Below are 27,593 nucleotides of genomic sequence, written 5' to 3'. Positions count from 1 at the left end.
CAAATGTATTTAATAATATATGAATATTTCTGGTATACCCTTGACTGAGTAAAGATTTAGATCTAAGCATATTTTACCCATTATGTTTGTGTGCGGAGTACAAGAAGGCCCACCATAGATCACACCATTTCCACGGTTATAATGAAGATCATGGTCAATAGAGGCAGCATTACTTGAAAAGTCGCAATATGCAGAGAGCACAAAAACTGTATATGAACAAAAGAATATTTAACATTGAAATTACATTTATCAAGAAGAACCCAATAGGTAACAGGCGCATGCGCATATTTATTATAAAGGCATTGTTGCCAAAACATCATTTTACCAAGTGCGGTTTACCAACTCACAATACGCGTATACGCCCAATTACTGTCTCGAGCTTAACTATTGGGTCTGGATCGCTACCATTGGTATTAATGAGATCAAATTCCCAAGACCTGACAATATTCATTTTACAAACAGCCCAATTTGGGCCCCGCAAACCATTGTTGGCAATACCAACGCTCATGAATTATTTAGATAATTTTCAAGACCCAGCTAGCTCAACATTCATTAGCTGTTATTCCAGTTTACTTCGTATCTATCTCTACACTTCTTTTTGCGATGTAGGCGTAATCAGAACTAGGTACGTACATTAACATTAATAAATATTGCGGTACTATCAAAACATTGTTCGGAACGTCATGTTTTGAAGTTTTTTGAAGCCAATATTTAATCATGTTACTCCCATGTAATCTAAGCTTCTTTTTGTCTAGGTTTCGTTATGTTTAGATTCAAATTAGAAAAAGCCTTTGGATGAACAAACAAACATACATACACACTCCACACACAACATTTCCATATAATCGTAGTAAGAGTTGCAATAGTTCTTAACGAAATTTGCCATGATTTTCCACAATTATTCCGAAAATAAAAGTAAATCCTCCTTGTAAAGTGGAGGAGGCCTAGAGGGGGCCGGACGACACATATTTTTGTATTTGGTTGAAAACATTGAATTTGGTGCGTCTGAAGCTGGCGTCTGAAGCCCCATGGACCCACCGTTTGTTTTTTTCTCTAATTGTTTGACTCTCCAAGCCGGTTATTACAAAAAAAAAAAAAAAAAAAATATAACACGATGCGTTGTAAAATAATTAGGTTAGGTCCATAGCCCCTTGGGCACCCAATGATGGTGCACATTTGAACATGAAAACACTACAGTCAGTCTACTCTGAAGTACAAAGTACCGACGCGGACGCACACATTGTGCCGACTTTGAAGGCACGCATACCTCAGCAGACACGCAGCACTGCGCACTGTTAACACGCTGTATACGCGAGAGTTGTCGCTTTGTACTTCAGAGTGAACAAACTGTAACTAACCCTCGTCTACCGAAGGCAAATTTCGTAACCGTGACAATATTTCGTAACTAGAACAAGTGCGCCAGACTCATTTTCAGAGAACCAAAATATACGCATACTTCTCCTTTGCTTCATAGTCTGCACTGGCTTCCAGTTGCTAAACGTGTCCAGTTCCGCACTCTCGTCCATGTTTATAAGGTTCTTGCTTCATCTACACCTGAATACCTGTCCTCCATCCTTCACACCCGTCATTCTGGGTACTCTTTGCGCTCTGCTGCTGCCAATTGTCTTTCCATTCCAAGATCCCACAAGTTGGCTGGTGACAGAGCATTTTCCATCATTGCCCCTGTTCGATGGAATGGCTTGCCTTCCCACATTCGTGACTCTCCCAATGTCCAAACTTTCAAAAAGAACCTAAAAACTCACCTTTTCACCTAATGTTTCCTCCCTCTTGCATTTTTCCTTTTCCATATAGCGCTTTGTTTTTTCATTTAAAAAGCGCTCTCTAAATCTGTGTATTATTATTATTATTATTATTATTATTATTATTATTATTATTAATATTACTTTATATTTTTTTTACAAAGGTTCTAATCTTTTCAGTTCTCGTTTTTTTTTTCGGTTTCATATTTCATTGTCATTTTGAGGTGCTAACTTGCTATGTGTTATAAACCTTATTACTCTAGTTTTTTTTGACGCACTGAAAAGTTGAAGGAAGTGTATGTTGTTTTCGGTTTCGCAAGTTATGTAAATTTCTGACATGAAGACTCGAAGTGAGAGGGTCGGTGCTTACCTAGACCTTAAAGGGCATTTCGTGATCCACAGCCTCATCCCCCATTTTTCTCAAAAAAGTTGAGATTTTTATATCACTGGAAACCTCTGGCTACATAATGTTTATGTACAAAATATTTCTTGCAGATTAATTCGTTTTGCAAAGATATCGTGAAATTTGAATTTCGTTCTGGTGCACCAGAACGAAATTACAACGCATTGTCTATGGAGCAGTGTAATACACATAATCATGTATAACTCGCGAACGCAAAATCGGAATCAACTGAAATTTTGGGAATAGGTTTTTTCGTGGATATCTAATGAAAAATGACATAAATAGAGGATGCTAGGATCACGAAATACTCCTTTAAGATCTTAAATTAAGTAAGAAGTTTATACGGCTTCAGTTGACTTGTATGAACGGAAGTAACTCGTAAAAACAGTCAAACATCAAAATATATACAGCAGGGTTACAAAGAAGTAATGGGCATTATGTGGTGCGTCAAATCACGAAAAGTCCGCCATATGATTCTCCATGGGGATGAAACTGTAGACTGATGTCGCTAAATAGTCACTTGAAAGGTACATCTGTGGTGTTTTGTAATCACATCAGTACACGCGAAAATTTTCGACTAGACCACGTTTAAGGGTAATTCGTAATTATGTCCTTATTTTGAAGATCTTGACGGGGAAATAAGATGGACATTTTGTTAATAACCTTGTACATAAACTGTGCATACGAAATACACAAACTGTGCATACTACTTATTTGATTTTAACTTATGAAGCACCCAGCAAACACAAAATGTTTTACAGAAAACGTTTAATGTCGGGTTATATAAAGGGTATAAAAACGTTTTAATAACATTCCAAAAACATTTTTGAAAACTTGAAAAAACAACATTCTAAACAGAATGTTATTTTGCAGTTGAAAAATATTTTGCGAAAAATGTTTGCCCAAAATATTTGCAATAACGTTTTAAAAATGTTTTCATGACCTTTATATAACCCGACATTTAAATGTTATTAAAACGTTTTAAAAAAAACATTTTAAGAACATTTCTGTGTTTGCCTTGTTAACGTCACTGTGTGAAAAATAACCGGCCAATATTTAAAGTACTCTTCTGAAATTCTAGAAAATATAGTTTTGTAACATGTCCTAAATTTTTTTTTTTTTTTTTAGGAAGGATATGTAAACGGCAGATAACACCAAAAAATATGAAGAAATTATTTCCAAACCGTGTTACGGTCCACAGTCATTATGTTTCTCATTTTCAAGAATTCTGGTTAACAATATGCACACTATTGTCTATTTATCCCCATCCCCGGGATCTATGCCTATGCTCGGGTCCATTCTCACCTAAAGTGTGAAATAAAGTGCGGCCTTGGCGGGGAGTTGAAACTGCATTCCATCACCGTGTTACACGTAGACAAAAGAATGATGAAAGTTAAAAACACAATTACAATATAACATCGATTTTAAGCAGCTTTAGTCCACCCAATTGGGCAGTTACAACACCATTATAACAAGATTTCATAGTTCTAGTCCAATAAAACAGTACTGACTGTAGACGTTTCGAAATCTAGCAGACTTCTTTTTCAACACTGTTGATGTTGTGACGATCTTCTGTTTACCGCAAAGGATGCTGGATGTTTGGCAACGCGATTGCCAGATGTATTTTCTTGATAAGATCGTCAAACATGTGACTGAGATTGTATTGCCCCTCGTCTCTGTTCATGGTGGTCCCTTGCTTTCTGATTGCTACTGTCTCTTTAATCCAACGTGTGTACCTGTCTGTCTCTTTGCCCAGTACCATAGCCTCATCCCAATCTATATATGATGTGGTCTTTCTCCAGTACTTGATCTGTAATAGCCGGTTTGTTGACCGTAGATTCAGAAGCTGTTCTGTTCGCCCTTCGCCCGTGCGAAGGGTAAATCATTGATGTAGATGTCATGTTTGTTCCCAAGCACAATATGTACGTCATTTTTATGATCATTAGAAATTCTGCACGGAATTTACGGCAGAGTATGCCAAGCGTTCCAAGTACTTATTTCCAAGATTATAGGTCAACGGTTATTCACCCGATTTGGATTGTGTTCTTCTTTTTAAGAAACTGCTTATTGGGTCTATTGCCATTTGGTCTAATACCATTTTGTCTAATTCCCCCTTAGTCTATATTCGATTGGTCTATTACCAGAAAGGCTAATTGCCACTTAGTCTAATAATCATATAGTCTAATGTCCATTTAGTCTAATATTGTTTGGTCTAATAACTGATATGTCTACTAACCATATAGTCTAATAACCATTTGGTCTAATATTTTTTAATAACCATTTGGTCTAATAACCGTTTGGTCTAAAAACCATTAGGTCTAATACTCGTATGGTCTAATAACCAGTTAGTCGAATATCATTTCGTCTATTTATTAATAAACTAAATGCTTGTAAGACTAAATGGTGTGTAGACCAAATGGGTATTAGACCAAATGGCTATTAGACCTATTGGTTATAGACCAAATGAGTATTAGACTAAATGGTTATTAGACTGAATGGTTTTAGACTTATTGGTTATTAGACTAAATGGTTATCGGACCAAATGGTTAAAGGACCAAATGGTTAAAGGACCAAATGATTATTGGACGTAGTGGATATAGACCTAATGGGTTTAGACAAAATGGGTGTAGACAAAATGGATATTAGACCAAATGGTATTAGACCAAATGGCAAATCCCCGCTTATTGTCGGGTAGATCGGGTCGATGTTATATAACAACATTATATTATAGGGCCTAGATATTAATACTTTTGACTATTTATGCAGCGAGTTTAATTTCAAACCAAATTAACCGCTTTTTCGTTCCTCATACCGTTCTACCATATAGGCGGTCGAAGGGCGGGCGGAGGTAACACGTCCCCCTCAAAATATTTCCGTGGGGGACATCCCCCTAAAAATCCTAATAGAAAAAAATTGCCCTGTATATCTTCCTTTTTGCTACGAAAAACAACATGTTTTATGGCCAAACAGGGTACAATTTCAAATTTTTGCGCGCTTCGCGTACAGGCTCATCAAATAGCAAAACACACCTCCATTTGGGGCTACCCATTTTTTGCCTGCATCTGAAGAGTAGATCTACTCCTTGTGCGGCATTTTGTTGTATGTGTACACTTGTAGGCCTACCAAGTATGACTGTCCAAGAAAAGTGTGCAAAAATCATCAATTTTCAAGAGAAATCCTCCAGACAATAGTACATTGTCTAGGAAAATTGTCCTATTTCTGTTTTGGAGCAATACTGCTAGGTCTGAGAACCTGGAGTATGATGGCCTGCAAAAGTCTCCATTATTTTTGAAAAACATTTTACTTGTAGGAAATATTGCTAGCAATATTTTGTCCATGTAGAAAACGCTTGAAACAGGTTCAGACATGGTAGAATAACCATGGTAAATACGCCAAAGATATTTTCTGATACAATCCATCAGATCTCTAAATAATAGACGATATAATACAAATTTATACAATGGATATGACATGCAATTTATCAACGGCCATTAACAATTGTCTTCTGAACCATTAACCTATCAATTCTTTTTGTAAATCTACCTTCAGCTAATGTATCTCGAATCATTATATGCCTGCTCAGGCTTGAAATTAAATTACTTTTTGTGTAAAAAAATTGTGTCCAAGTCAATTACAACAACAAAATCTGCCCCAAATAGAATTCCCAATTAATCGCAACCGCGCCAAAACAGACTATTGGTCCATAGGTAATGGTCCCCGGCCTGACTACTTTTTTCAGCAATCTTAGGCTATTTAAGGGATGGGGTATGAACGTTTGGACAGTATTTATTGTGGGACATTGGAGCACATCAGACATATCGAATTGCATTCTGAATACGAAGTATGTCCTTCTGATATCAAATAATTTTGATATTTTGAAATTCGCAATGTAATACACATTTTATAAAAAAAAAAAAAAAATTGATATTTTTGATATTTAACAGTAAACTTTATAAATCTGATGATTTATACTTAAAGTGTATGTAGGTGGGATGAAAAGCAGACGATCAATTGAAAATTTTGACCTTTCGTATTGAAGATATGGATTTTTCCCAAAACACCAGAAAATATTAGGTCTTTTTGGGAAAAAAATCTTCAATATGAAAGGTCAAAATTTTCAATTGATCGTCGGCCTTTCCTCCCAGCTACATACACTTTAAGAATATATCATTAGATTTATAAAATTTACTTCGAGGACTGTTATATATCAAAATGTGAAAAATATCAAATTTTAATAATTTGTCATACAATTTTATTATATCGTGAATTTCAAAAATTAAAATTATTTGATATCAGAAAGACATTCTTCGTATTCAGAATGCAATTGATATGTCTGATGTGCTCACATGTCCCACATAAAATTCTGTCGAAACGCTCAAAACGCTCATTCCAGATCCCTTAAACAAAGGCACTTTAATGCCCACGTGACCATGGTGACCAGATGGGCGCTGACATTACAGCGTGTAGACAGGAAATCTGGAAAACTAACCATTGACACGGCGGGTGGTCTTCCTGTGTATTTCAATTGGAAACGCGACATGCGTGTCCAGATTTTCGAGCAAATTTGTCGTTTTTGCCAGCCTACTGGCTGGCACTTGTTTCATAGATGGGCTTTGTTTGCACTAAGGATTATTCCTACTGGTATTGGTATGAATTATTTTATTTTACTTTTTGTGGTGGAAATTTTTTTAAATATCGCCATTCGATTTGTAAGGAAAAGAAAGTATATTTTGCCGTTTTAACGAACGAAAACGAGTAAGTATTGCCAAAGTTATGTTTGAATTAATTATGACTTTAAAAGTTATAGGTTAGGCCTAAATGTAACAATAATAGTTCTACAGCAGCATAGCAACATGGTCAGCAGAAGAAAATTATATCACCAATGAGGCATATCAGTGTACTTGACCACTGAACAGCGTGATATCATGTTGATAACATATCTAACAGCTCTTCATCATATGGTCAAAGTAATTATCTATCCTATACACTTCTAGTGCCCGTTTCTATTCATCGTTATGTATTCTTCTCCCGTGCATTATTTTCGCGAACTACCCTTCATAGCCCAAATTATATAAACCTGCACGCTAAACAATGCATTATCTAAAACCCGCACGCTAAACAATAGATTCTAGATAATACGTGCACGCTCAAATACTAGAAATACTACTTTCACATAACTATATAGTAGAGTTAGGTGGCGCTTTCGACACAGAGGTCATATAACTATATAATTGTCTGTTCGATATATATACCATCAAAAAAGTACGAATATACATTATGTGGTGTTAAAATGGTATAGTTACAAACCGTGTTCTATTTTGCAAATATCATTGTCATAAATTATGATTAATGACCTCAAATAAATCAAACATCAAAAGAGAATAATCGAGCTTCTATTGATTAAAAAGGGCCAAAAACAGCCCGGGAAACACACACTAGCGCATAATATCATGATCATACTTTATAATACTGAACAAATTGTAAAATCCCAATGTCGTGTGTTTTAATATAAGTAGATTTTAAAGTTCAAATTATAGAGCTATAAAGTCCAGTTGATATTGATATGTTTTTTCTCTCATCTCAATTCACCGTAGTACAAGTCGGACATCTAAATCGATCGTTTTCAGGTGAACTGGTTCAGTGCTCTCTGTGTTCGAAACCACGATATTAAATGATCACAACATAAAGTCAATTGGTTACAAACCATGCGTGAATAAGTTACTAAAGTATGACGTATGGCGCAATCGATACCATTGATAGCTAACTTATACAGGGATTGATTTTCTTTACCAGTTAAATGCTACCTAGCTGGTCAATGGCCTGACGGTGTTTTTAAAATGTAAGATATTTTCCCTAATATTAAAACTAATATAATGAATGCAACAATTAATATTGCCTATTGTTTTAATACACTCAAAGTGTATGACGGATAATGTACTGTGCAATGTGCATTCGCCATGGAGTTATTAGCATTTAGCTCTCGAGCCTATCGGCTCTCGAGCTAAATGCAATAACTCCACGGCGCGTGCGATTATCTTGACGAATGCATTGCACCCAGTTCATTATCCTTATCATCATGTATCGTTTTATGGATAAAAATGACTTAAAATGTTATTGATGAAATAATTGCTATCATAAATCATCAGTTGTGTCTTTTCAACGGGATAATTCCGATGCAAAATAAAGTTTTTAGGGCCTAACTATAATATGGGCATAATTTATAAACAATGTACCCCATTTGACATGCACTTATAGATAAATAAATAAATTATTTTCTTACTTTATTAATTTAATAACTTCTTAATTATAAATAAAATGACACATGACTAAAGTGAAGCCACTTTCTATCTTTTTTATTTGATTCATAAAATTACATTCAACAAAATGATTGAAGAGAAAATACACAAGGCAGACTATTATAGAATGGAATAGTAAGATGCCATGTCCATAGCTTCGCAGGAGTTTCCGACTAACAATCAACACATTCAGAAAAATAGTAAACAATACATTGCGAATTAATATGAAATTATTTAGAAATAAAATGTGCATGTAAGGTGAGTTTATATAGCGAATTAACTAAAACCTGCAGTGTATTCGTGACGTGGTTTATCGAAAGCAGACACTGTTGGGCAGGATCGTAAATGGAGAAATAGCCAAAAATCGGGGTGATTTTTACGATTTGGGTTTATGATGTTATTAATGTTTAAAATATTGTCAGATCATTTCAGGACCGGAATATTAACTGGCATCTTGTATTTTTGAGACATTTTTCAAAGTAATTCCAACTCTCAACATTGTCAATAATATTTTTAAAGGCCGATATCTCAATTTCCAACTTCATAATACCATAGCTCATTACGAACTCATTATCTTCGCTTAGGAATGTCCGATTTCATTGGGGAAAACGGCGTTGTGGAGCAAAATAGCTCTTTATGTAAAGAGCTATTTTAACCTGCCCAAAAGTGTCTGTTTTTGACATGGTACGTCATATTTCTTAATATTAATAATAAGCATGGGTAAGAAAGCAGAACAGAAGAAGACCCCCCAAAAAAAACCCCAAACAAACAAAAAACAGAAAAATTTGGAGTAATGAATTAAAGAGTTGATAGGAGATTAGGAGTTAATGTTTTCTGCGGTTTCAGTGTACACTGAAAGCCAAACTGGAGTCTAGGTGACTCTAAAAGTAAAGTCATAAATTTCTTGACTCCGCTGAAGAGTCACTGTTGATGACTCTACACAGGAGTCATTTTAGACATAGAGTCAAGACATAGATGTACATCAATATCAAAATTCGGAATAGGAGACTTTACTCAGAGTTTCACGCCATTGGCGATTGTCAGACGACACGATGGAGACAATTTGACTTGACCACCATCCCCTTGGAATGGGATAATATACATTTCATGGTGTCACGAGCCAAGCAATTACAGAGTCTGACTCCCTTGAAGAGTCATAAATTTCTTGAATGTAGAGTCAATTGACCCCACAGGTAGAGTCAACTGACTCTCCTGTGATAATCAGGTGACTCTTTTGGAGAGTCAGTGCTAGTTTACTCCACTTATAGAGTCACTTGACTCCATTCTGGCTATCAGTGTACATGTTCTCATCGTTGATGGTTTGGTGGACTGTCATGTAACATGTATGTAAGCGTGATCCTAAAATAGCCTCGGTTCAAGGCATCTGGGCTCTGGGATGGTTTTTTTTTTCTTTCTATTTTTTCCTTTTCCTTTTTTTTTTGCTTCTCGATTTATTTTTTTATTCATGTGTCTTCATATCCTGTCCACCCACCTCTGATCTGTACATGATAATATCAGATTACTACCTCTCTTCGTTGTCATGGTTCTGAGAAAATAACCCGAGAAAATTGCTGATTCCAACCAATTTTTATGTCTTACTCACAACACTTTAAAGTTCTCAGTGTATTGTATCCTTCTAATTATTTCTTGCCGTCTAGGAAGGAGCCTAACAATACACATCGAGAAGCAAAAAAAAAAAAAAAAAAAGCAAAAAAAAAAAAGGGAAAAATAGAAAAAAAACACCCCAAAACACCATCCCAGAGCCCAGACGCTTCGAAACGAGGCTAATCCTAAAAATGCCTTTCACATTGACCAAAACTAATTACAAGACCTCTTCTACATTGAGTCTGGCTTTCCCTTTAAAAGGCAAGTTTATTTCAACTCTGTAGTATTATTATAAGAGTTTCCGTCGATAACATTTTTTCCGTCGGTAAAGGCTTCCAAAATTTAGTTCTTGAAAACATGCGAAAAATTCACAATCTCCCACTGGAAACCTCTGGCCACATAATGTTTATGTACAAAATATTTCTTGCAGATTAATTCATTTGGCAAAAATATCGCCCATTTTGAATTATGTACTGGTATACGTACCAGAACGAAATTAGGCCTTTTACAACTTTTGGTTAATTTAGTCCCGGTATTTTGATCCAGCTCATGAGTTTTATGCTTATTCCAGGCATTAGTGGAGTTGCCCTAGCACGCATATCATGATATCAATAATTTACATAATAGAAAGGATAGAATTATATCTGAGATTCGTGATCATGTTCAAGTTTGAGATGAAAAAAAAGAGAAATTTCCAATATGACGTCTCGCAGATCTACTCACAGAATGGGTTTCGCGGCGATTTGACATTTTAATGCAAAATGTTCCAAAATGGGCTTAATTTTGGGTTTAAAATAGAGCAAAAGAAAAGTGCAAATCGTAAAGTTTGTCACAACATTTCTGCCAACTGAACAGGAGAGGGACTGACTTGCCACCATGCCCTATGGCTAGTGGCGTAAATTTCTTTTAAACATTGGGGATGGGGTTGGAAATGTTTATAGTGAATCCAGAATGTTTTGATGACAAAATCTATTGTACAAATATTGAAGCTAAACTGGTGAAGTGTGGTACAAAAGTGGAATAAACAAAATTGGCCCTTTTTAGGTTAATATGGCCAAATATGAGGTTTATTTGGTCAGAAACCCACAAACAGGAGGCGGCATGCAGGGTGATTGTTTGGACCATCCCCCTATCAATATATTGGATGGATTTATCCCCATCCCCTCTAGGATCTACGCCTATGCCCATGGATAATCTCCGTTGGTGCTGATGAAGGGCGCGATGCAGAGGGGTGATAAATATTCATAGTTACAGTTGTTGGTATATACAATAATGCCTGGAAAAAGGGGGCCCTTTTTATTTTGTTGTTCGGCCGATCGAAAGGTCGCTATCTAATGGTCACAATACCTTCCAAAAGTTTTATTTGTATATTAGCAAGGCTATAGAAAGCAACTTCCTAGACACCTCGGGAGGGGACGTGGAACATGTTAATTTTTATTTTAACATTATTCATTATACCAAACAGTCATGTGAATTCCATACGGCCTGAGCACTCCCTTTTAAAGAGTTTTTATTTTTAGTTGTTTTTGGGGTAGTATTAAATTTATACAGATAAGCTCAGATAGCTAATGATAAACTCATCCATGCTGATCATTTTGACGACTTCATATGCACCATTCCACTTAGGCATACTTCAATTTGTGTATTTTATGGCACTTAATTCACTTTACAGGTCCAATCAATAATTTGTGTTAAATTTGGATAAAAGGAAGGAATTTCAATTACAAAGCAATAGTACATTCCTGGTTAATATCAAAAACTTCAATTTGGTGACCACTCTCTGGCGAGAGGGAACGGTGGCTCAGTGGTTACGGCCTTGGACTCACAATCTGAGAGCTTGCTCGACGTGCGTGGGTTCGAGTCCTCGTCCCACCACCGTGTTGCGCCCTTGGGAAAGACGCTTTACCTCGCTTGCCTCACCCCACCCAGGTGCAATGGGAAGCTGTTAGGGTTAGTCACAGTCGTTGTACTGATGAACCCTGCGCCATTTGTAGGCTGCAAACGTGGTTCCGGCATAATCTAATGACGGCGGAATAAATGTAAAGCGCCTTGAGGCTGTTTACGGCATAAAGCGCTATATAAATATCTACATTTTTTTTTAGTAAGGTTTGACGATTGATTCGACTTCTATGGACCATTTAGAAAAAAAATGCGCCCATGTCCCTCGCGAAAATCCCGGCATTTTTTTTCTAAATGGTCCATATAAGTCGAATCAATCGTCAAACCTTACTATCCCTTTTGCTAAATTGGAACAAAGTAAATGGGTTTAGAAATATTTAATTGACATATTAATTCCTTATGAAGCGTCGTTGTAGTGTTCTACTCTATATGGTACACACGCCAAAGATATTTCTGATACCATCCATTAGACCTCTAAATAATAGACGATATAATACAAATTTATACAGTGAATATGAAATGCAATTTATTAATTTTCTATGGCAACGGCCATAAACAATTGTCTTCTGAAACCATTAACCAATTCTTTTTGTAAATCTACCTTTACCTAATGTATTTCGAATCATTATATGCCCGCTCAGGCTTGAAATTAAATTACTATTTTTATAAAAAAATGTTCACCGCAACTGAATTACTTTCAGGCCAAGGTACTTTTCACTACGTAAGTGTCCAAGTCAATTACAACAGCAAAATCTGCCCTCAAATAAAATTCCCAAAATTCCGCGGCAAAGCAGACCATTGGTCCATAAAGGTAATGGTTTCCCGGTCGGTCTACCTTTTCAGTAATCTTAGGCTATTTAAATCAGGCACTTTAATGCCAGCGTTATCATGGTGATCAGATGGGCGCTGACATTACAGCGAGTAGACAGGAAGTCTGGAAAACTGACCATTGGTACAAAGGGTGGGTTTCCCGTGCTTTTCAATTGGAAACGCGGCATGCGCGTCCACATTTTCTAGCAAATTTTGCAACTTTGTAGTATCATTGTAAGAGTAATGCATTAAACCATTTAGTTTTTATCACGAAAATAGTTTTTTTCATCCGTAATTTATTATATATTTATGTTAATTCTTTATGAAGCGTATATTTCTAATCTATGCAGATCTTTATTATAAATCGTAAATTTCAGACTAATTGACTGATCCTTCATATCTTGACTACTATATCACAAAGACCGTTGGTCGCTATAAATACTGTTAGCGGTTTCTATAGCAACAATGATAATTAGTTTTACATTACAATTATTTCAAACAGTTACAGATGGCCATATGTCCTGAACTCGCCACCCTTAGCGTTATATCGCAAATATTATGAATTTTTACACCAATCGATATTTTGAACTGAGACATTTTGCCCCTAACCCATACAGAAAAAGTAAGTCCATATTTAGATTCCTTATCAAATTACCCTTCAGAAAATACTAAAAATTATGAGACAAATACATGCCTAAATAGGTGTCTGTATGATAGTCGCTCGGAAGGCTCGACCCCTTCGGGGTCTCGCCTTCCGAGCGACTATCATGCTCACCATACCTCAACAAGACACCGATTTTCTATGGTAATTGTCTGTTTCTCACCCTTTATCTACTACGAAACAGACACCTATTTAGGCATGTATTTGTCTCATAATTTTTAGTATTTTCTGAAATATTTACTAACATTTTACCATAACCTTTTATTCTATTCGAATGAGTCAATATCTACTGGGTGTCTTGCCATAAAAGCGGCCCAAGAAATATGGGTTCTACCTCCATCATTACATCCATTACATCTCTGTTATCTCAGGATATTGAAATTAATCATGGTTATACTCAAAGAGCTTTTAATAGAAATAGAGTCGCAATAGATTATACAGGGTGTAACAATAAAATTTATACAGTTGCATTTTGACTTCTCAGGAAAAAACTAAAAGAGTTATGGCACAAATGTTATATGCAATACAATCAGTAATATCTTGGCTAAAAGAAAAGGTTTAGTTGGTTTCTTTACTACATTGGGTTCAAAAGTTATGTCCGATTAATCAAATCGTCCAGAAAACGTGTTGGGCCACTTTTGCCATGTTTGCGTATATCAAGTTTGAACCACGTAGATATGCTTATCGTGCATTAAACATCAAAGAACTGACACAAAAGAATTATAATAAGTGGTGTTTTGGTGTTTCTTCATATAATTAACACCAACTTAATAATAATATGATATTTTTTTTTAAATCTATAAATGAAGTCATGAAATTTCTTTCAAATTTTATTATAAATAAAGTAATTTCTCATATCCCTGAGATATCATTGGTAAAACTGAGAACATTTTTGCATCCATAATTACAAATCAATACAATTTTGAAATTAAGTTCAGCTGGGCTTCTAGCTGTTCTGAGCCAGGATTTCTATTAACAAATTCTACATACTTCAGTACTTCTCATAGTTATATGTAATTGTATGCCTTTGTTGGAAGACGTGAGTTTGGACAATGAGCTATAAACAATCGTATGGTTTCTGCTTGACTCCATGTGCTACCGAATGTCACAACCATATTAAAATACGCTCTTCCAACGTGAAATGGGGTTGAAGGTGTTGAGCTGCAGCCACGATTTCTAGCAGGCCTAAATGAGGTTGTTATGTCAGTGCTTAGTTGTGACTTTCAAAAACTCAAGGAGATATTCTATTATTTCTACCACCTCGAATACTCCATTGTTTAAAACTACCTATCATAAGAGCACCGTTCAACTGGTCCATGGTTCAACTCTATTCAGTCACTTGTGTAACATTTAGACAAAAGTGGCCCAAGCTGTTTTAAGACTAGGTTACATAATTGGCCATATCTGCACTTGTATACCATCGATTTTATTGGAACAAAGCTTATCTGGTGGCTTATCTTGATACAAAACTTATCTTGATAGACATATAAATATCAATCCAAAAAATAAGTGGCATACTTGTGCCATTCTATTTTCAAAATTGTACACATTTTATTGTTACACCCTGTATAATGCTTTGTTCGTTTGATGCCGATTAGAAGTTGCGACAGGCTATTCATAAAAGTATAAAAGTGGTACCATTGTTTCTAGCGTCAATTTCAGAGTATAAGCATGGGTAATTTCAATATCCTGGTACGTAAGATAACAGAGATGTGATGATGTAGGTAGAACTTATGAATGACCCTCGTATGTCTTCAAATCAGTACTTGCATTATCTAAATGCCACCATCTTATTGATATTGCTCGCTAATTTGGCAATTGTCAACTTTTGAAGGTTGTGTCCGAATCGAAATGCTAGATTTCTATAGGCTTGTTTTGATTAAATAAACAGAATAAATTAATATAAGTGTGATATCGACAAAATATGTAGTTCAGCATAGTAAAGACCGTGATGACATTAATTTTGTATTTCATTTCAGCTTACCATGTGGTCGTTTTTGTGGTGGATGAATAAGCTACAACGTGTGGCATTATTCCTTTTAAGCATACAAGGTATTAATACAATAGTTGAAGTGTAAAATGATACAGGCCACAATATTCCACAAAAATGTGTTGCCTGCTGTATTTGAATACAATCTGGTGCTCATATGTATATATGTTTCCCAAAAAGACCTAATTTTTGTGTTTTGAGGAAAAATGTACCTCTGCAATACGAAAGGTCAAATGTTTCATATGATAGACGCCTTTTCCTTCCAGCTACATAATTAGGTTTATAAAGTGTTAAATATCACTGAAAATACAAAACGTATCGATTTTTTAAAACGATTTGCCATAAATGTTATAATATATGTGACCCGGCAGCACAAACGAGCCGTAAATTCCCTAAATTGTATTCTGAGTTATGGTGTAAAATGTGTACGAAGGTCGTATTCATCGGTCACTTAAGCTGGTGCGACATCTGTCTTATTTGGATAGTCACAACACCAATCAATAATCCTATTATTGAAGTGGATAATAAGCTTCTACCTTAGATGGCTATAGAACTTTTAATAGCTCTGGTCTTTGTTTGCTTTTGGTAAATCCTTTTCAAGTGGTGTGTTATTTGTATAGGTATGCATAACCAACAATTAACAATGAGAGAACCTTCTTAAACCTCGTTGACTTGGGGATGATTTGAAATGACCGCCAATTATGACTGTTTGATATTTATTGCCAGCAATCTGGAAAAAGAGACACACATAGAAACGAAAAAAGCTATAATTTTGTTGAAGGAGCAAAGTTTAGCTAACCATAACTCCGCTTCTGGATATCGTTTGAAGTCAAATGATATACCATTTTTAAGTTTATGATGTTTATTTTTAAACACGAAATAAAACAAAATTGACCGGGGAGGAATTTACGGCTCATTCGCCGTGGACGGTCACATATCACGAATTTCACAAAATCAAAATTATTCAATATCAGAAGGACATTCCCCGTATTCAGAATGCAATTTGGTGTGTCTAATGTACTCTCATGCCCCGCAATAATACTGTACAAAGGTGGGTGACCGACCCCTTAATTATTTTTATTCGACAGTGCTGATAGTATCGTGTCAGTTGTGTGTGCTAGAGGAACGACCAGATCCGTCAAGAGGTGGTGTCTTGCGATGGTCGATGCCGTATAACAAGATATGTTATTGCCAAGGGGTAGTAGCCCCTCGGAAGCCTACCCAAGCATGTCCTGTCTATGATGAAGGTAACGGCGAGATGAAACTATGGTTTGTGGATGATCCTACACCACTAACCAACCGTTTGAATTGGAACAAAGAGGCACTTGATATTCTTCTAGAGCGACAGGAATATTGTGGTAAGTACACTTTTGTTCTGCTTACGGGTAGAATTAGTTCCTCAGGCAGGGCTACTCGTTAAGAGGTTCAGTTAAAAGTGGAAGTGGATACATTATGCAGATGGAATTCCTGGCTCTATATATTCACCTTATGTGAACGTGGACGTTGACGTAACCCTCGCGATGCATTCACCTCTTAAGATCTCACACCACCAAATCAGAGTCCCATAGAGATATGTGCTAAATTTGCCTTAAGAAAACGTCATTTTTTCTTCACAGGAGCGACTCAGTTTTAAGCGACAGCTATGATGGTTGAAATCAGCCCTTGCCTGATCCCTCTGGCTGGGAAAAATATAGGTTGACCGTCATTATTTTTTACGACTGGCCCTCAAAGTCTACGATGTCTGGGAATTTCCTATTTTTCAAGCAAAACCATGCCGGTGTTTCTGTAAAGAAAAGGCTGCTTAAAATCCTTAAAAGTTATTCGATTTCTCCCATCTGTGGTACACTTGCAGGAATTAATATTACTAATCATAACCAATCCAAATTTGGCTAAAATTATGCAAATTTCTGCTCATTTTAATCCTTAAATTCACAATCAATGGGTTTTTCTGAGAAGTGAAATTCAAGGGCGCACAACCATATATACTATTTGGTGGTGTGAAATCTGAATGATGCAACATGTTTCTGATTATCCTTAATTTCAGACTATTTTAATCTAATTAACTTATTTTTAGCATAATTTGAGCAAGAAGCTGGTTAAAATTTTTTTTTTCAAGCAGAATCATTGTGTCTGTGACATCTGCTATCTACTGATTGTGATTACCATGTTGAAAATTCACCAAGACTTAGGCTTTCAGCAATTTACAGTCAAGAGGGACAAGTAACCAGGCAGACACACAAAAAACAAAGAAGAACATGACCACAATGTCTGAATTATAAGTGTTGAATTATATGGCCTATTAGTGAAATCTTAAGTCTACCCCCCATAAGCTTACCTGATCCATGGACACATTTTATGAGCTCCAACCAGTGCCCTAGCCCACGTGCAACCATATACTGATGTCTTCTACATCTGGCACTGAGTCATTGCATACCATCATGATTGTAAACATTACCTGGGTTACCAGTAGTGGAATCATAAGCTTAGCCTACCCCCCCCCACCAACACACAGACCGAAACCTTACCTGATCCAGGCGCCTATTTCATGAGTTCCGACAAGTACCCTAGCACCATACTGCAATGTCTTCTCTATCTGGCACTGAGTCATTGCATGCCATTGATGATGTAAGCTTACAAAATATTATGATTACGTTGCATGGGCCTAAGTCACTCTACGAAATGGAATCTTTCACTCAAACACACATTTTGGGTCATAAACTCACCTTAGCACTGGTATATTAGTAGCAAATGTTGCAGTTCTCTTCAATTTTAGCCTTTAATTACATAAATTCAGTCAATGCACTTCTTCGGTGAATCCAAACACGAATTAGGCACAGGGCTAACTTGCTCAATCAAAAGTTGAGACTCACACACACAGCTCCATTCAGATCTCACACCACCAAATCAGAGTCCCATAGAGATATGTGCTAAATTTGCCTTAAGAAAACGTCATTTTTTCTTCACAGGAGCGACTCAGTTTTAAGCGACAGCTATGATGGTTGAAATCAGCCCTTGCCTGATCCCTCTGGCTGGGAAAAAATATAGGTTGACTGTCATTATTTTTTACGACTGGCCCTCAAAGTCTACGATGTCTGGGAATTTCCTATTTTTCAAGCAAAACCATGCCGGTGTTTCTGTAAAGAAAAGGCTGCTTAAAATCATTAAAAGTTATTCGATTTCTCCCATCTGTGGTACACTTGCAGGAATTAATATTACTAATCATAACCAATCCAAATTTGGCTAAAATTATGCAAATTTCTGCTCATTTTAATCCTTAAATTCACAATCAATGGGTTTTTCTGAGAAGTGAAATTCAAGGGCGCACAACCATATATACTATTTGGAGGTGTGAAATCTTAACTGCAACTTGTAATTATTCTTACAAGCAGATCGAACGTAGAGACCTTGGCACTCACTGTGCTGTGACGTTTGCTGAAGAGATATATACACTAGATGTGGCCTAAATAATCTAAGAAAGCTTTGTGCGATTTATCACGGCATAGATTTATGACAAACGCTGCTAAGTGAAACAGTCCCTTTTATGTTACTCTTAACCTGTGAGTTTAACAACTAAACCACTGGTACTCCTTATTCATCCCATCCTTTACGAATACTGATCCAACGGTATTTACAACTTATCTTATGTAGTAGCAAATGAGTGTGCTTCGAATCCTTGTGAAAACGGCGGGACATGTTATGATAGAACCTTGAAGTACATTTGCGTATGCCCAGCCGGTTTCATTGGATCTCGATGTGAGAAGGGTAAGTAACATATAATTTTATATTTTACATGTGATTGCAAGGATTGCAATCTTTAAAACGTATACGTTTGACATGGGTGAAGACCACAAAATATATTCAGGTTGGAACCAATCGGTTGTAACACTGAATGAAGGCATGATGGCCTTATAGGAACCAAAATGGCCATTACTAATCTTGAAAAATCAATCCAGGACGTGTGATAGTAAATGTGACATCATAACCCAATGTTACCTACGAATACCACTAGGATACTTTCATTATCGCAATACGAATCAACCTAAAACAAATGGAATGTAAAGTAGACCACAGGGTGTCAGGAAAATGCTAGCTCAACCAGAAAATATTAGTTTTCATTTTTATAACACGATCAATATGATCTTATTCAATTTATGCTAGTTTATTTTTGAAAATGAAGTTTAGGTCAGTTTCTGTATTTTATTTATTAAATTAGTATGAATCAATTTACATATTGTATAAAAATGAATGGGATATCTGCTTTCAGGAATATTAGGAACTATACGCATACACCTAACACTTTATAAATTAATAGGTGAAGAAACCCGGATATTCGTAGGTAACATGATCGATTTAACAATATCTATATTGAGTTTAGAGGTTCAGATTTTGCTATTATGTTAATGAATGAATACAACGGTAGTTTTTAGATCTGTTTCAGATGCTACGTCCAAATGAATAAATGTTATTACCTTAGATCAAATTTTTTTGATACTTTTAGCAATATAATTAAGCCGTACTCAGTTTTGCATGGCAGGCATGTATGTGAATTCGCAACTTTCATTGACATATAATTTGATAGCGAACGTACGGGCCTCTTTATGTTCCGATATGGGCATTGGCATGAATGGCGGTGTTTCACAATAGGGTCACGATGTCAAATTGTATTTGTAGGCAACATTCGGCTACCGAAATCTACCTACGAATACTTACTTATTTTGTTAATATCTCGGAAATTGTTAAATACAGGCTATTGAAACTTCGTAGTATTAAAGAGTGTATTATCCTGCACCTATTGCTTAAATATAATTTACTATTCTCTCAGTTTGTGGAAATGACAGAGCTTTTAACATGTATTCGGAGGTAATGCATATTTTTTACCAAACCTACCTTTGTGTCATTTAGAATTTCTGGCAGCTAAACACAATAATAAAGATGTCTGAATGCAATGCATTTCAGTATTGGACATATCAAAGCTTGTATCAATCGCGCATTTATTAGTGATTTCCATTTTTAAAGATATATCTAGTGCTATGAAAAATTGTATTCGTAGGTAATGTAAAAAAAATACCACTCAAAAAATTATCACAAAAAATTCACAATTATGTACAAATATGATTCAGGAAATCAATTTAGATTCAATTCAATGACTGCTTTTCATAAATGATGCAGATGTTTTTAAAAATACCTTAAGAAATATTTTGAACAAATGGGTCAAAATAGCATGTTTTTGGGTCTCTGTGTCTAGATTTTTCACAGAAGGGGTTCTTATTATATGGCGCGAAGCGTATGATAAACACAATACAAAAACGAAAGCCAATTGTGTAATACTTTTAAGCAATGGCCGTGAACATGCCGTGAACACTTTTCGTTGGATTCGACCAGTTGCATTACGGTCATCTGGTCCATGGAGACCAGTACTCCACACCCCATGTGTTTGCATTGATGTTAAAGTTACTACTGATGCGAAAATTGTACTAACTGATCAAAACACATGGTGGTGAGAAAATGCTGTTATGTATACATACTGGGATTTGATTGGCTTTCGAAACGTGTATTTTGGGAATATTTCTAAGCTTAAAACGTTTGAATTGTTTTTCAGACATAGAAGCACCAGTGATTGCTTCATGTCCTGCAGACCAAGAAACAGAAACAGACCCAGGCAAAGGCACTGCCATGTTTGTATACGATAATCCGACTGCTACAGATAATTCTGGTGAGGTGAGCGTTGAGTGTTATCCACTGTCTGGATCAGAGTTTGTAATAGGGCAAACAACGGTTACGTGTGTAGCACGAGACAGCAGCGAGAATATTAAGACATGCAACTTTCAAGTCCTTATTAAAGGTAAGTCCAATTTTATATATCGTCGGCCGCATCACATACTGACGTATTTGCAAAATACGCATTTCGAGAAAATCGAACTTGAAAATTTAGCGATTTTCATTTGCCTAAATAATCTTGATTAAAATATTATTGTCGATTAAAACCAGGTTAACAGTAATGCAAATATACCATATTTTCAATATAATTCAATTATCACTATCAGAGCATAACTCATTCTGCAAAAAATCAATATTAAATAAAATACGTCACTATGTGAAAAGGACTAATGTCAATTTCGCCGTTGAAATGACAAATACATCGCGCGAATACGTCAGTATGTGAAACAGTTGCGCAAATACGTCAGTATGTGAAAAGGACAAAACAGCAATTTTGCCGTGAAATGACAGAGTCGCGCAAATACGTTGCGCAAATACGTCAGTATGTGAAACGGCAAATTATTCAAATAGCAGATACGATATACTGGGCTTGCGCAGTATAGGTGATCGGCAAAGACGTCGCTATGTGATGCGGACATTTCAAGGTTTTGTAAATACGACACAATTAAATTAATTTATATCTTACTAATTAAGCCACTTTGAGGCATGGTTTTTGGTGAATATATAGATTAGGACATGACAAACAAATATACCAATTTTCTCAAAAATGTTAAGAATGTCGAATACGTCAGTATGTGATATGGCCGACGATATGCTACATTATTTCCATCACAACCGTCCACATAGCATGGTAGATCTATGTATTTTATGACAAATTATAAAAAATTGATATTTTTCAATTTTTTTATATATAACAGTCCTCGAAGTAAATTTGATAAATCTAATGATATATTCTTAAGGTGCATGTAGCTGGGAGGAAAAGCCGACGATCAATTGGAAATTTTGACCTTTCATATTGAAGATATGGATTTTTTTCCCAAAAAGCCCTAATTTTTTTTGGTGTTTTGGGAAAAAAATCCATATCTTCAATACGAAAGGTCAACTTTTCAATTGATCGTCGGCTTTTCATCACACCTACATACACTTTAAGTATAAATCAGATTTATAAAGTTTACTTCGAGTACTGTTAAATATAAAAAATCAATTTTTAATGATTTGCCATAAAATGTGTATTACATTGCGAATTTCAAAAAATTAAAATTATTTGATATCAGAAGGACATTCTTCGTATTCAGAATGCAATTCGATATGTCTGATGTGCTCTAATGTCCCACAATAAATACTGTCCAAACTTTCATACCCCTTCCCTTAATGACAGAATTGGTGGCGCTATTTAGTAAATAAAAATTACTCTTTTAAGCTTTTAATACAATTAATTCCTTTTATTGTTTGATAACATATGTTTATAAAATTTCCTTGTTGATTGTTTCACATATTCCAGCTGCTTAAATGGCAGTATTAATCACATATACCTCGAAAATAAAGAAATATGATTTAGGATAAATAGCACCATCTATAGTTTGCATTTAGTTAATAATGAAGCAAATTCTATATATATATCAAACAACCGTGCACCCCAATAGGTGCTTGCAAAATAAACACAGCCAAATTAAAAAGTTACCACTAGTTCCATCCCCATTTAATCAGAGTCTGATGAGTTTATGGCAAAATAATTTATATAATAAATTCTATACACTTTCCTTCCAAGGTTGATACCAAATTTGATATCAAAAGTTTAATCATTGTGAGCATAGGAACCGTTGTTTGGAAATTCGTGCAATTTTAAAAATGACATAGAGATTTGTATCACGCGGCGGAGCTAACGTGAGTGCCACGAATTACGTCGCCTGAATAGGCCGGAAGTTAATCGATTATAACCCGCCTTTTCTCAACATCTACACATCTACACGCATCTGAGAGGTCTAATTTCATTGTCATTAAAGGTTTACCCATGCAAGTCAAAATGCAAATCAAATACTCCACTCTTTTAATTGTGCGCAGGAAAGTGTACAATGATTCCGGTACAGGTTGCTTCGGGTCACATAATAAGCTGATACCATGCATTGGCTTTTGCGTGGTAAATTCGTAATTTGTCATTTTTAAAATTGCACGAATTTCCAAACAACGGTTCCTATGCTCACGATGATTAAATTTTTGATATCAAATTTGGTATCAACTTTCGAAGGAAAGTGTATAAAAAATTACTATATAGATTATTTTGCCATACACTCATTAGACACTGAATAAATGGGGATGGAACTAATGGCGAGTTTTTAATTTGGCTGTGTTTATACCACAACACATTCTATCCACAAACAGTCAATCCCATTACCTCAAACCTTTCTAACCTTATACCATGTTGAATTATTTTAGACATAGAAGCACCACGTATTACTTCATGTCCTACACCCTTAAATACACACGCCGACCCCCACACTTCAGCAACCCACCCCACACTCAACCACACATATTATACTATACAAACAAACTGTACTATTATCATCTTTGTCAGATGTATTTAATGAGAAATTTCCAACCATTCCAAATTAAATTGCGACCATATCCAATTGTTCTTCTAATCGTAGACGCAGAAGCGCCAGTGATTGCTTCATGTCCTGCAGACCAAGAAATAGAAACAGACCCAGGCAAAGCCACTGTCATGTTTGAATACGATAATCCTACTGCTACAGATAATTCTGGTGAGGTGAGCGTTGAGTGTTATCCACTGTCTCAATCAGAGTTTATAATAGGACAAACAACGATTACGTGTGTAGCACGAGACAACGGCGAGAATAACAAGACATGCGACTTTCAAGTCCTCGTTAAAGGTAAGTCTATTCATTCATAGTTAATGACCATTTAATTCTTCTTCACTGCAAGCCAGGGGGATGTGCAAGTATCACTTGCGTTAATTTTTGTGATAAAATTAATGCTGAACTAAACAAAAATGAAATTAAAAGATATAAATATGAATTTGCCGCCAACCACTCTTGAAATTGTTGACCCTGTATATTATATCCTTTATGACAAGGTGGCAGATACTTGTACTCAAACAAATATTATCTTTCAATCTGTAATTTACAGAGACATATTGTTCAACTGGATGGGATATCATTGGATATTCTGATATTGATCATGGCAGCTGGGCTATGGTAACACCTGACAAATACATTCCTTGTAACGGTGTCGTCACTGAGTGGCGGTTATATGTGAAAGCGGCGGGCATTCTCAATGGTATATATTATAGGCTACTTTTATATCATCCAAATAAATATTTATTATGAATGTATTAGACCTTGTTATTTGGTTATCTATTTAGGAAAAATTAGACCATTATATTAAATACTTCATATTAGCTAGGAGGTCACATTGGTGAGAGTATTTTTATTTTAAGATCTTCCTGTATTTATTTTCATTTATATATGAAAAGAGACAGAGAAGGAAAATATCCTCTTGTTTGGTAAAAGATGTTAACAAATCACAAAAAGATTCATTTTCTTCAACCCTAATATTCTAAATCACATCACTTTAAGCTTAGAAACGACAAACTTAAAGATCACAATGTTTAAATCAATTTTAACACTGGTCATTATAATTTCTTGAAAATGATCACACGAAAACCACAAAATCACTAGTATAACCATTGACTCGGTGTTATAGCAGAATGAAACAATTTGCAATATTCCTATCTTGAATCAGAGTATACAAAAGAAAATAATCCTAGCTCGTTTTTATACTATAGTAATCATATGGAGGCATAATTCCGGCGATTCTTTTCACGTGGTTGGTTTCAATACTATCAGCATCTCGACTCATCAGATAAACCAAATCGTAACTTACCAAGTCACTGAGAGTGAAGGTATCCAAGTACAAGCTGGAGATATGATTGGATGGACCTCTCAGGGTGGTGTTTTGGCATATGCTGTCCAGGGCGATACACTTGTCCAATGGAGTTCTTTTGTAAATGCTTCTTCTTTAGCTGTCAATGGATACTATCAAATTAATACAGGTAGTGGTAATCGTGATTATGCTATCCATGCTACAGTGACATCAAATGAAGGTAAGCTGTTACATTTAAAGATTTGCAATACTAATTTAAAGTGAGATACAGATATACAAATATGAAATTGTTCCACATATACGACGTACATGTAATTATGAAGTTTTGGGTTCGAGTAAACTGACATATGAAACTTTTGAGAGAGAAAATTAAGGACTCAGCGAGGATTGAACCCCGGTCGCTGAATTACCGAACCAGAGAGAGAGAGAGAGAGAGAGAGAGAGAGAGAGAGAGAAAAAAAAAAAAAAAAAGAGTACTTTAATTCAATGGGGTATGTCATGCAATATTTCAATTTCAAAAGTCAGGCTCTTTACCAACTGAGCTAATGTAGTTGAAACACACATTTGCAGGTTTTCTTGTTCGTATATAACTGTGTGTATCAATGATTTGCTCAAAACCCTTTACACTTTTGTGGATGGGACTCTTCATGTTTGCATGTTTTAAGCACATATGTTAACTAGCGAGTTTGTACGGTATTTGGGTCTAGTCTAGTTATACACTGAGGTAATATTCCCTTAAATCCCCATTTAGAATTAAATTGATTTTCAATTAAACGGGTACGAAAAATAATTTTTACTATTTTATAACAAGCTACTTGTGAGAGTGATTGGGAGCTATTTGGATATTATTGTTACCAAGCCACTCCTGTGAGCAGATCCTTTGATGTAGCGGAAAATGAATGTCAAATTCAAGGTGGTCATTTGGCGAGTATCCATAGCCAAGGCGAGCAGAAGTTCATTGAAGGTAAAATAAGAATTTGTAATTGAATATATTGGTAATTTTGGTACAATTATGTACTGTAAAGTGTGCTGAGGCTTATGGATCAACGTCTAGGCTTTGTGCCTGTGCGTAGCGCACTATAAATCACTGCGCTTTCTTTATTATTTATTTATTAAATTTGTTATATTTATATATTCACTTACTTACTTACTTACTTACTTACTTACTTACTTACTTACTTACTTACTTACTTACTTACATACTTATTTTTCAGACCTGGACAACATTGTCTCTCCGTATTGGATAGGATTAACTGATATATCTAAGGAGGGTACGTTTCTATGGACGGACAATAGCGAGGTATGGACAACAGCCAAACAAACACAAGAACGTTTTAAAAACGTTATATTTGCAGTAGGTTATCAAAAACATCATTTTTTTACTGTTATGAAAACGTTTTATGTCCTTTATATACTCTTTATAAAATCCGACATTTAAGCGCTTTCTGACAACCTTTTACGAATGTTTTACGAAAGATGTCGAAATAGTTTTGTGTTTGCTGGGAGCATATCACTTGCCATTTTTGTTATCACGTTGTTTCGCTGCTTTTCATCCTCTTCATTACATGTCTCTCCACACCAATCACATTTAATCTTTCCTTTATTATTTATTTCCTCCTCCAACTACCTACTGGTTCCGCTTTTATAGCTGCATGCCTGTTTGTCTGTCTAACTGTCAAAGGCTACTTCCCACCAAACACAAAACGTTTTCGACATCATTCGCAAAAGGTCAGAAAATGTTGCCGGAAAACGTTTAAATGTCGGGTTTTATAAAGAGTATAAAACATTTTCATGACATTCAAACACATTTGTTGAGATTAAAATTGCTAACTGTCTATTTTAAATCGGGCTGTCAGCATTGTACCTTCGTCAGCCTCGTACGTCACGTGTCGCGTGTCCTATACCGCCTGAAAAGTGCATTACATTTACGATAGATTTGTGATTTTTTAAAGGTTAACTACGAAAATTGGGCTTTAAGGGAGCCAAATAATCTCGACAATGAGAATTGTGGGATTGTTAGCATTGCATCGCCTGATCTTGCTGATGAGTGGCATGGCTGGCATGACTACGTATGCTATACGTCAGCGTCATTTGTCTGCAAAAAAGAAGCCCAAAGGGCCATCAACACCAACCCTTAATTTTGATGCAAGGAAAAGACTCCGTTGCCCAATGATGGACTACATGTGTAAAACATCACCCATTTGGACACGGTTTGTTGAATTCCTATTGTCTTTTGGAAACATAGTTAGTATTATAATAACTATTTCATTGATTTAAGGCATAAAAATATATTGACTGCTATGAGGGGGCATGATTAAAATTATAGTCCCAAGGTGATCACCGCGAGTATAATTTTAAATGTCCCGAATATATATTGCAGTCAATATTTGTTTTATATAAATCAAAAATAGATTCTGGTCATGTGATTGGTTAAAAAAATTATACTGAACCAGGCTGTTTTGTCTAGGCTTGGGCATGCTTCGTTACATAAAATGTGACCAGCTCTAACTAAACCAGGATCAAATCGCCATACATGTTTTTGAGTTATAGG

The 27,593-nt window shown here is 35.7% G+C and overlaps 1 protein-coding gene and 1 long non-coding RNA gene across 2 annotated transcripts; both read left to right on the top strand.

Moving 5' to 3' along the window:
• Positions 1 to 421: 421 nt before the first annotated feature.
• On the top strand, positions 422 to 25,306 carry LOC140169150 (uncharacterized). The gene is made up of 8 exons (XM_072192408.1): positions 422 to 625; positions 15,414 to 15,486; positions 16,513 to 16,782; positions 19,073 to 19,186; positions 21,024 to 21,266; positions 23,788 to 24,030; positions 24,287 to 24,436; positions 24,945 to 25,306. The coding sequence occupies exons 2-8, from the start codon at positions 15,420 to 15,422 to the stop codon at positions 25,304 to 25,306; spliced, it is 1,449 nt and encodes a 482-aa protein (XP_072048509.1). The 5' UTR covers positions 422 to 625; positions 15,414 to 15,419.
• Positions 25,307 to 25,859: 553 nt separating this feature from the next.
• On the top strand, positions 25,860 to 27,593 carry LOC140168907 (uncharacterized). The gene is made up of 3 exons (XR_011861279.1): positions 25,860 to 26,006; positions 26,257 to 26,342; positions 26,995 to 27,593. It is a non-coding gene; the product is annotated as an uncharacterized lncRNA (long non-coding RNA).

This window comes from Amphiura filiformis, chromosome 14 (assembly GCF_039555335.1).
Source record: "Amphiura filiformis chromosome 14, Afil_fr2py, whole genome shotgun sequence".
NCBI classification, from domain to species: Eukaryota; Metazoa; Echinodermata; class Ophiuroidea; order Amphilepidida; family Amphiuridae; genus Amphiura; species Amphiura filiformis.
This window is presented reverse-complemented; position numbering and strand designations above follow the sequence as displayed.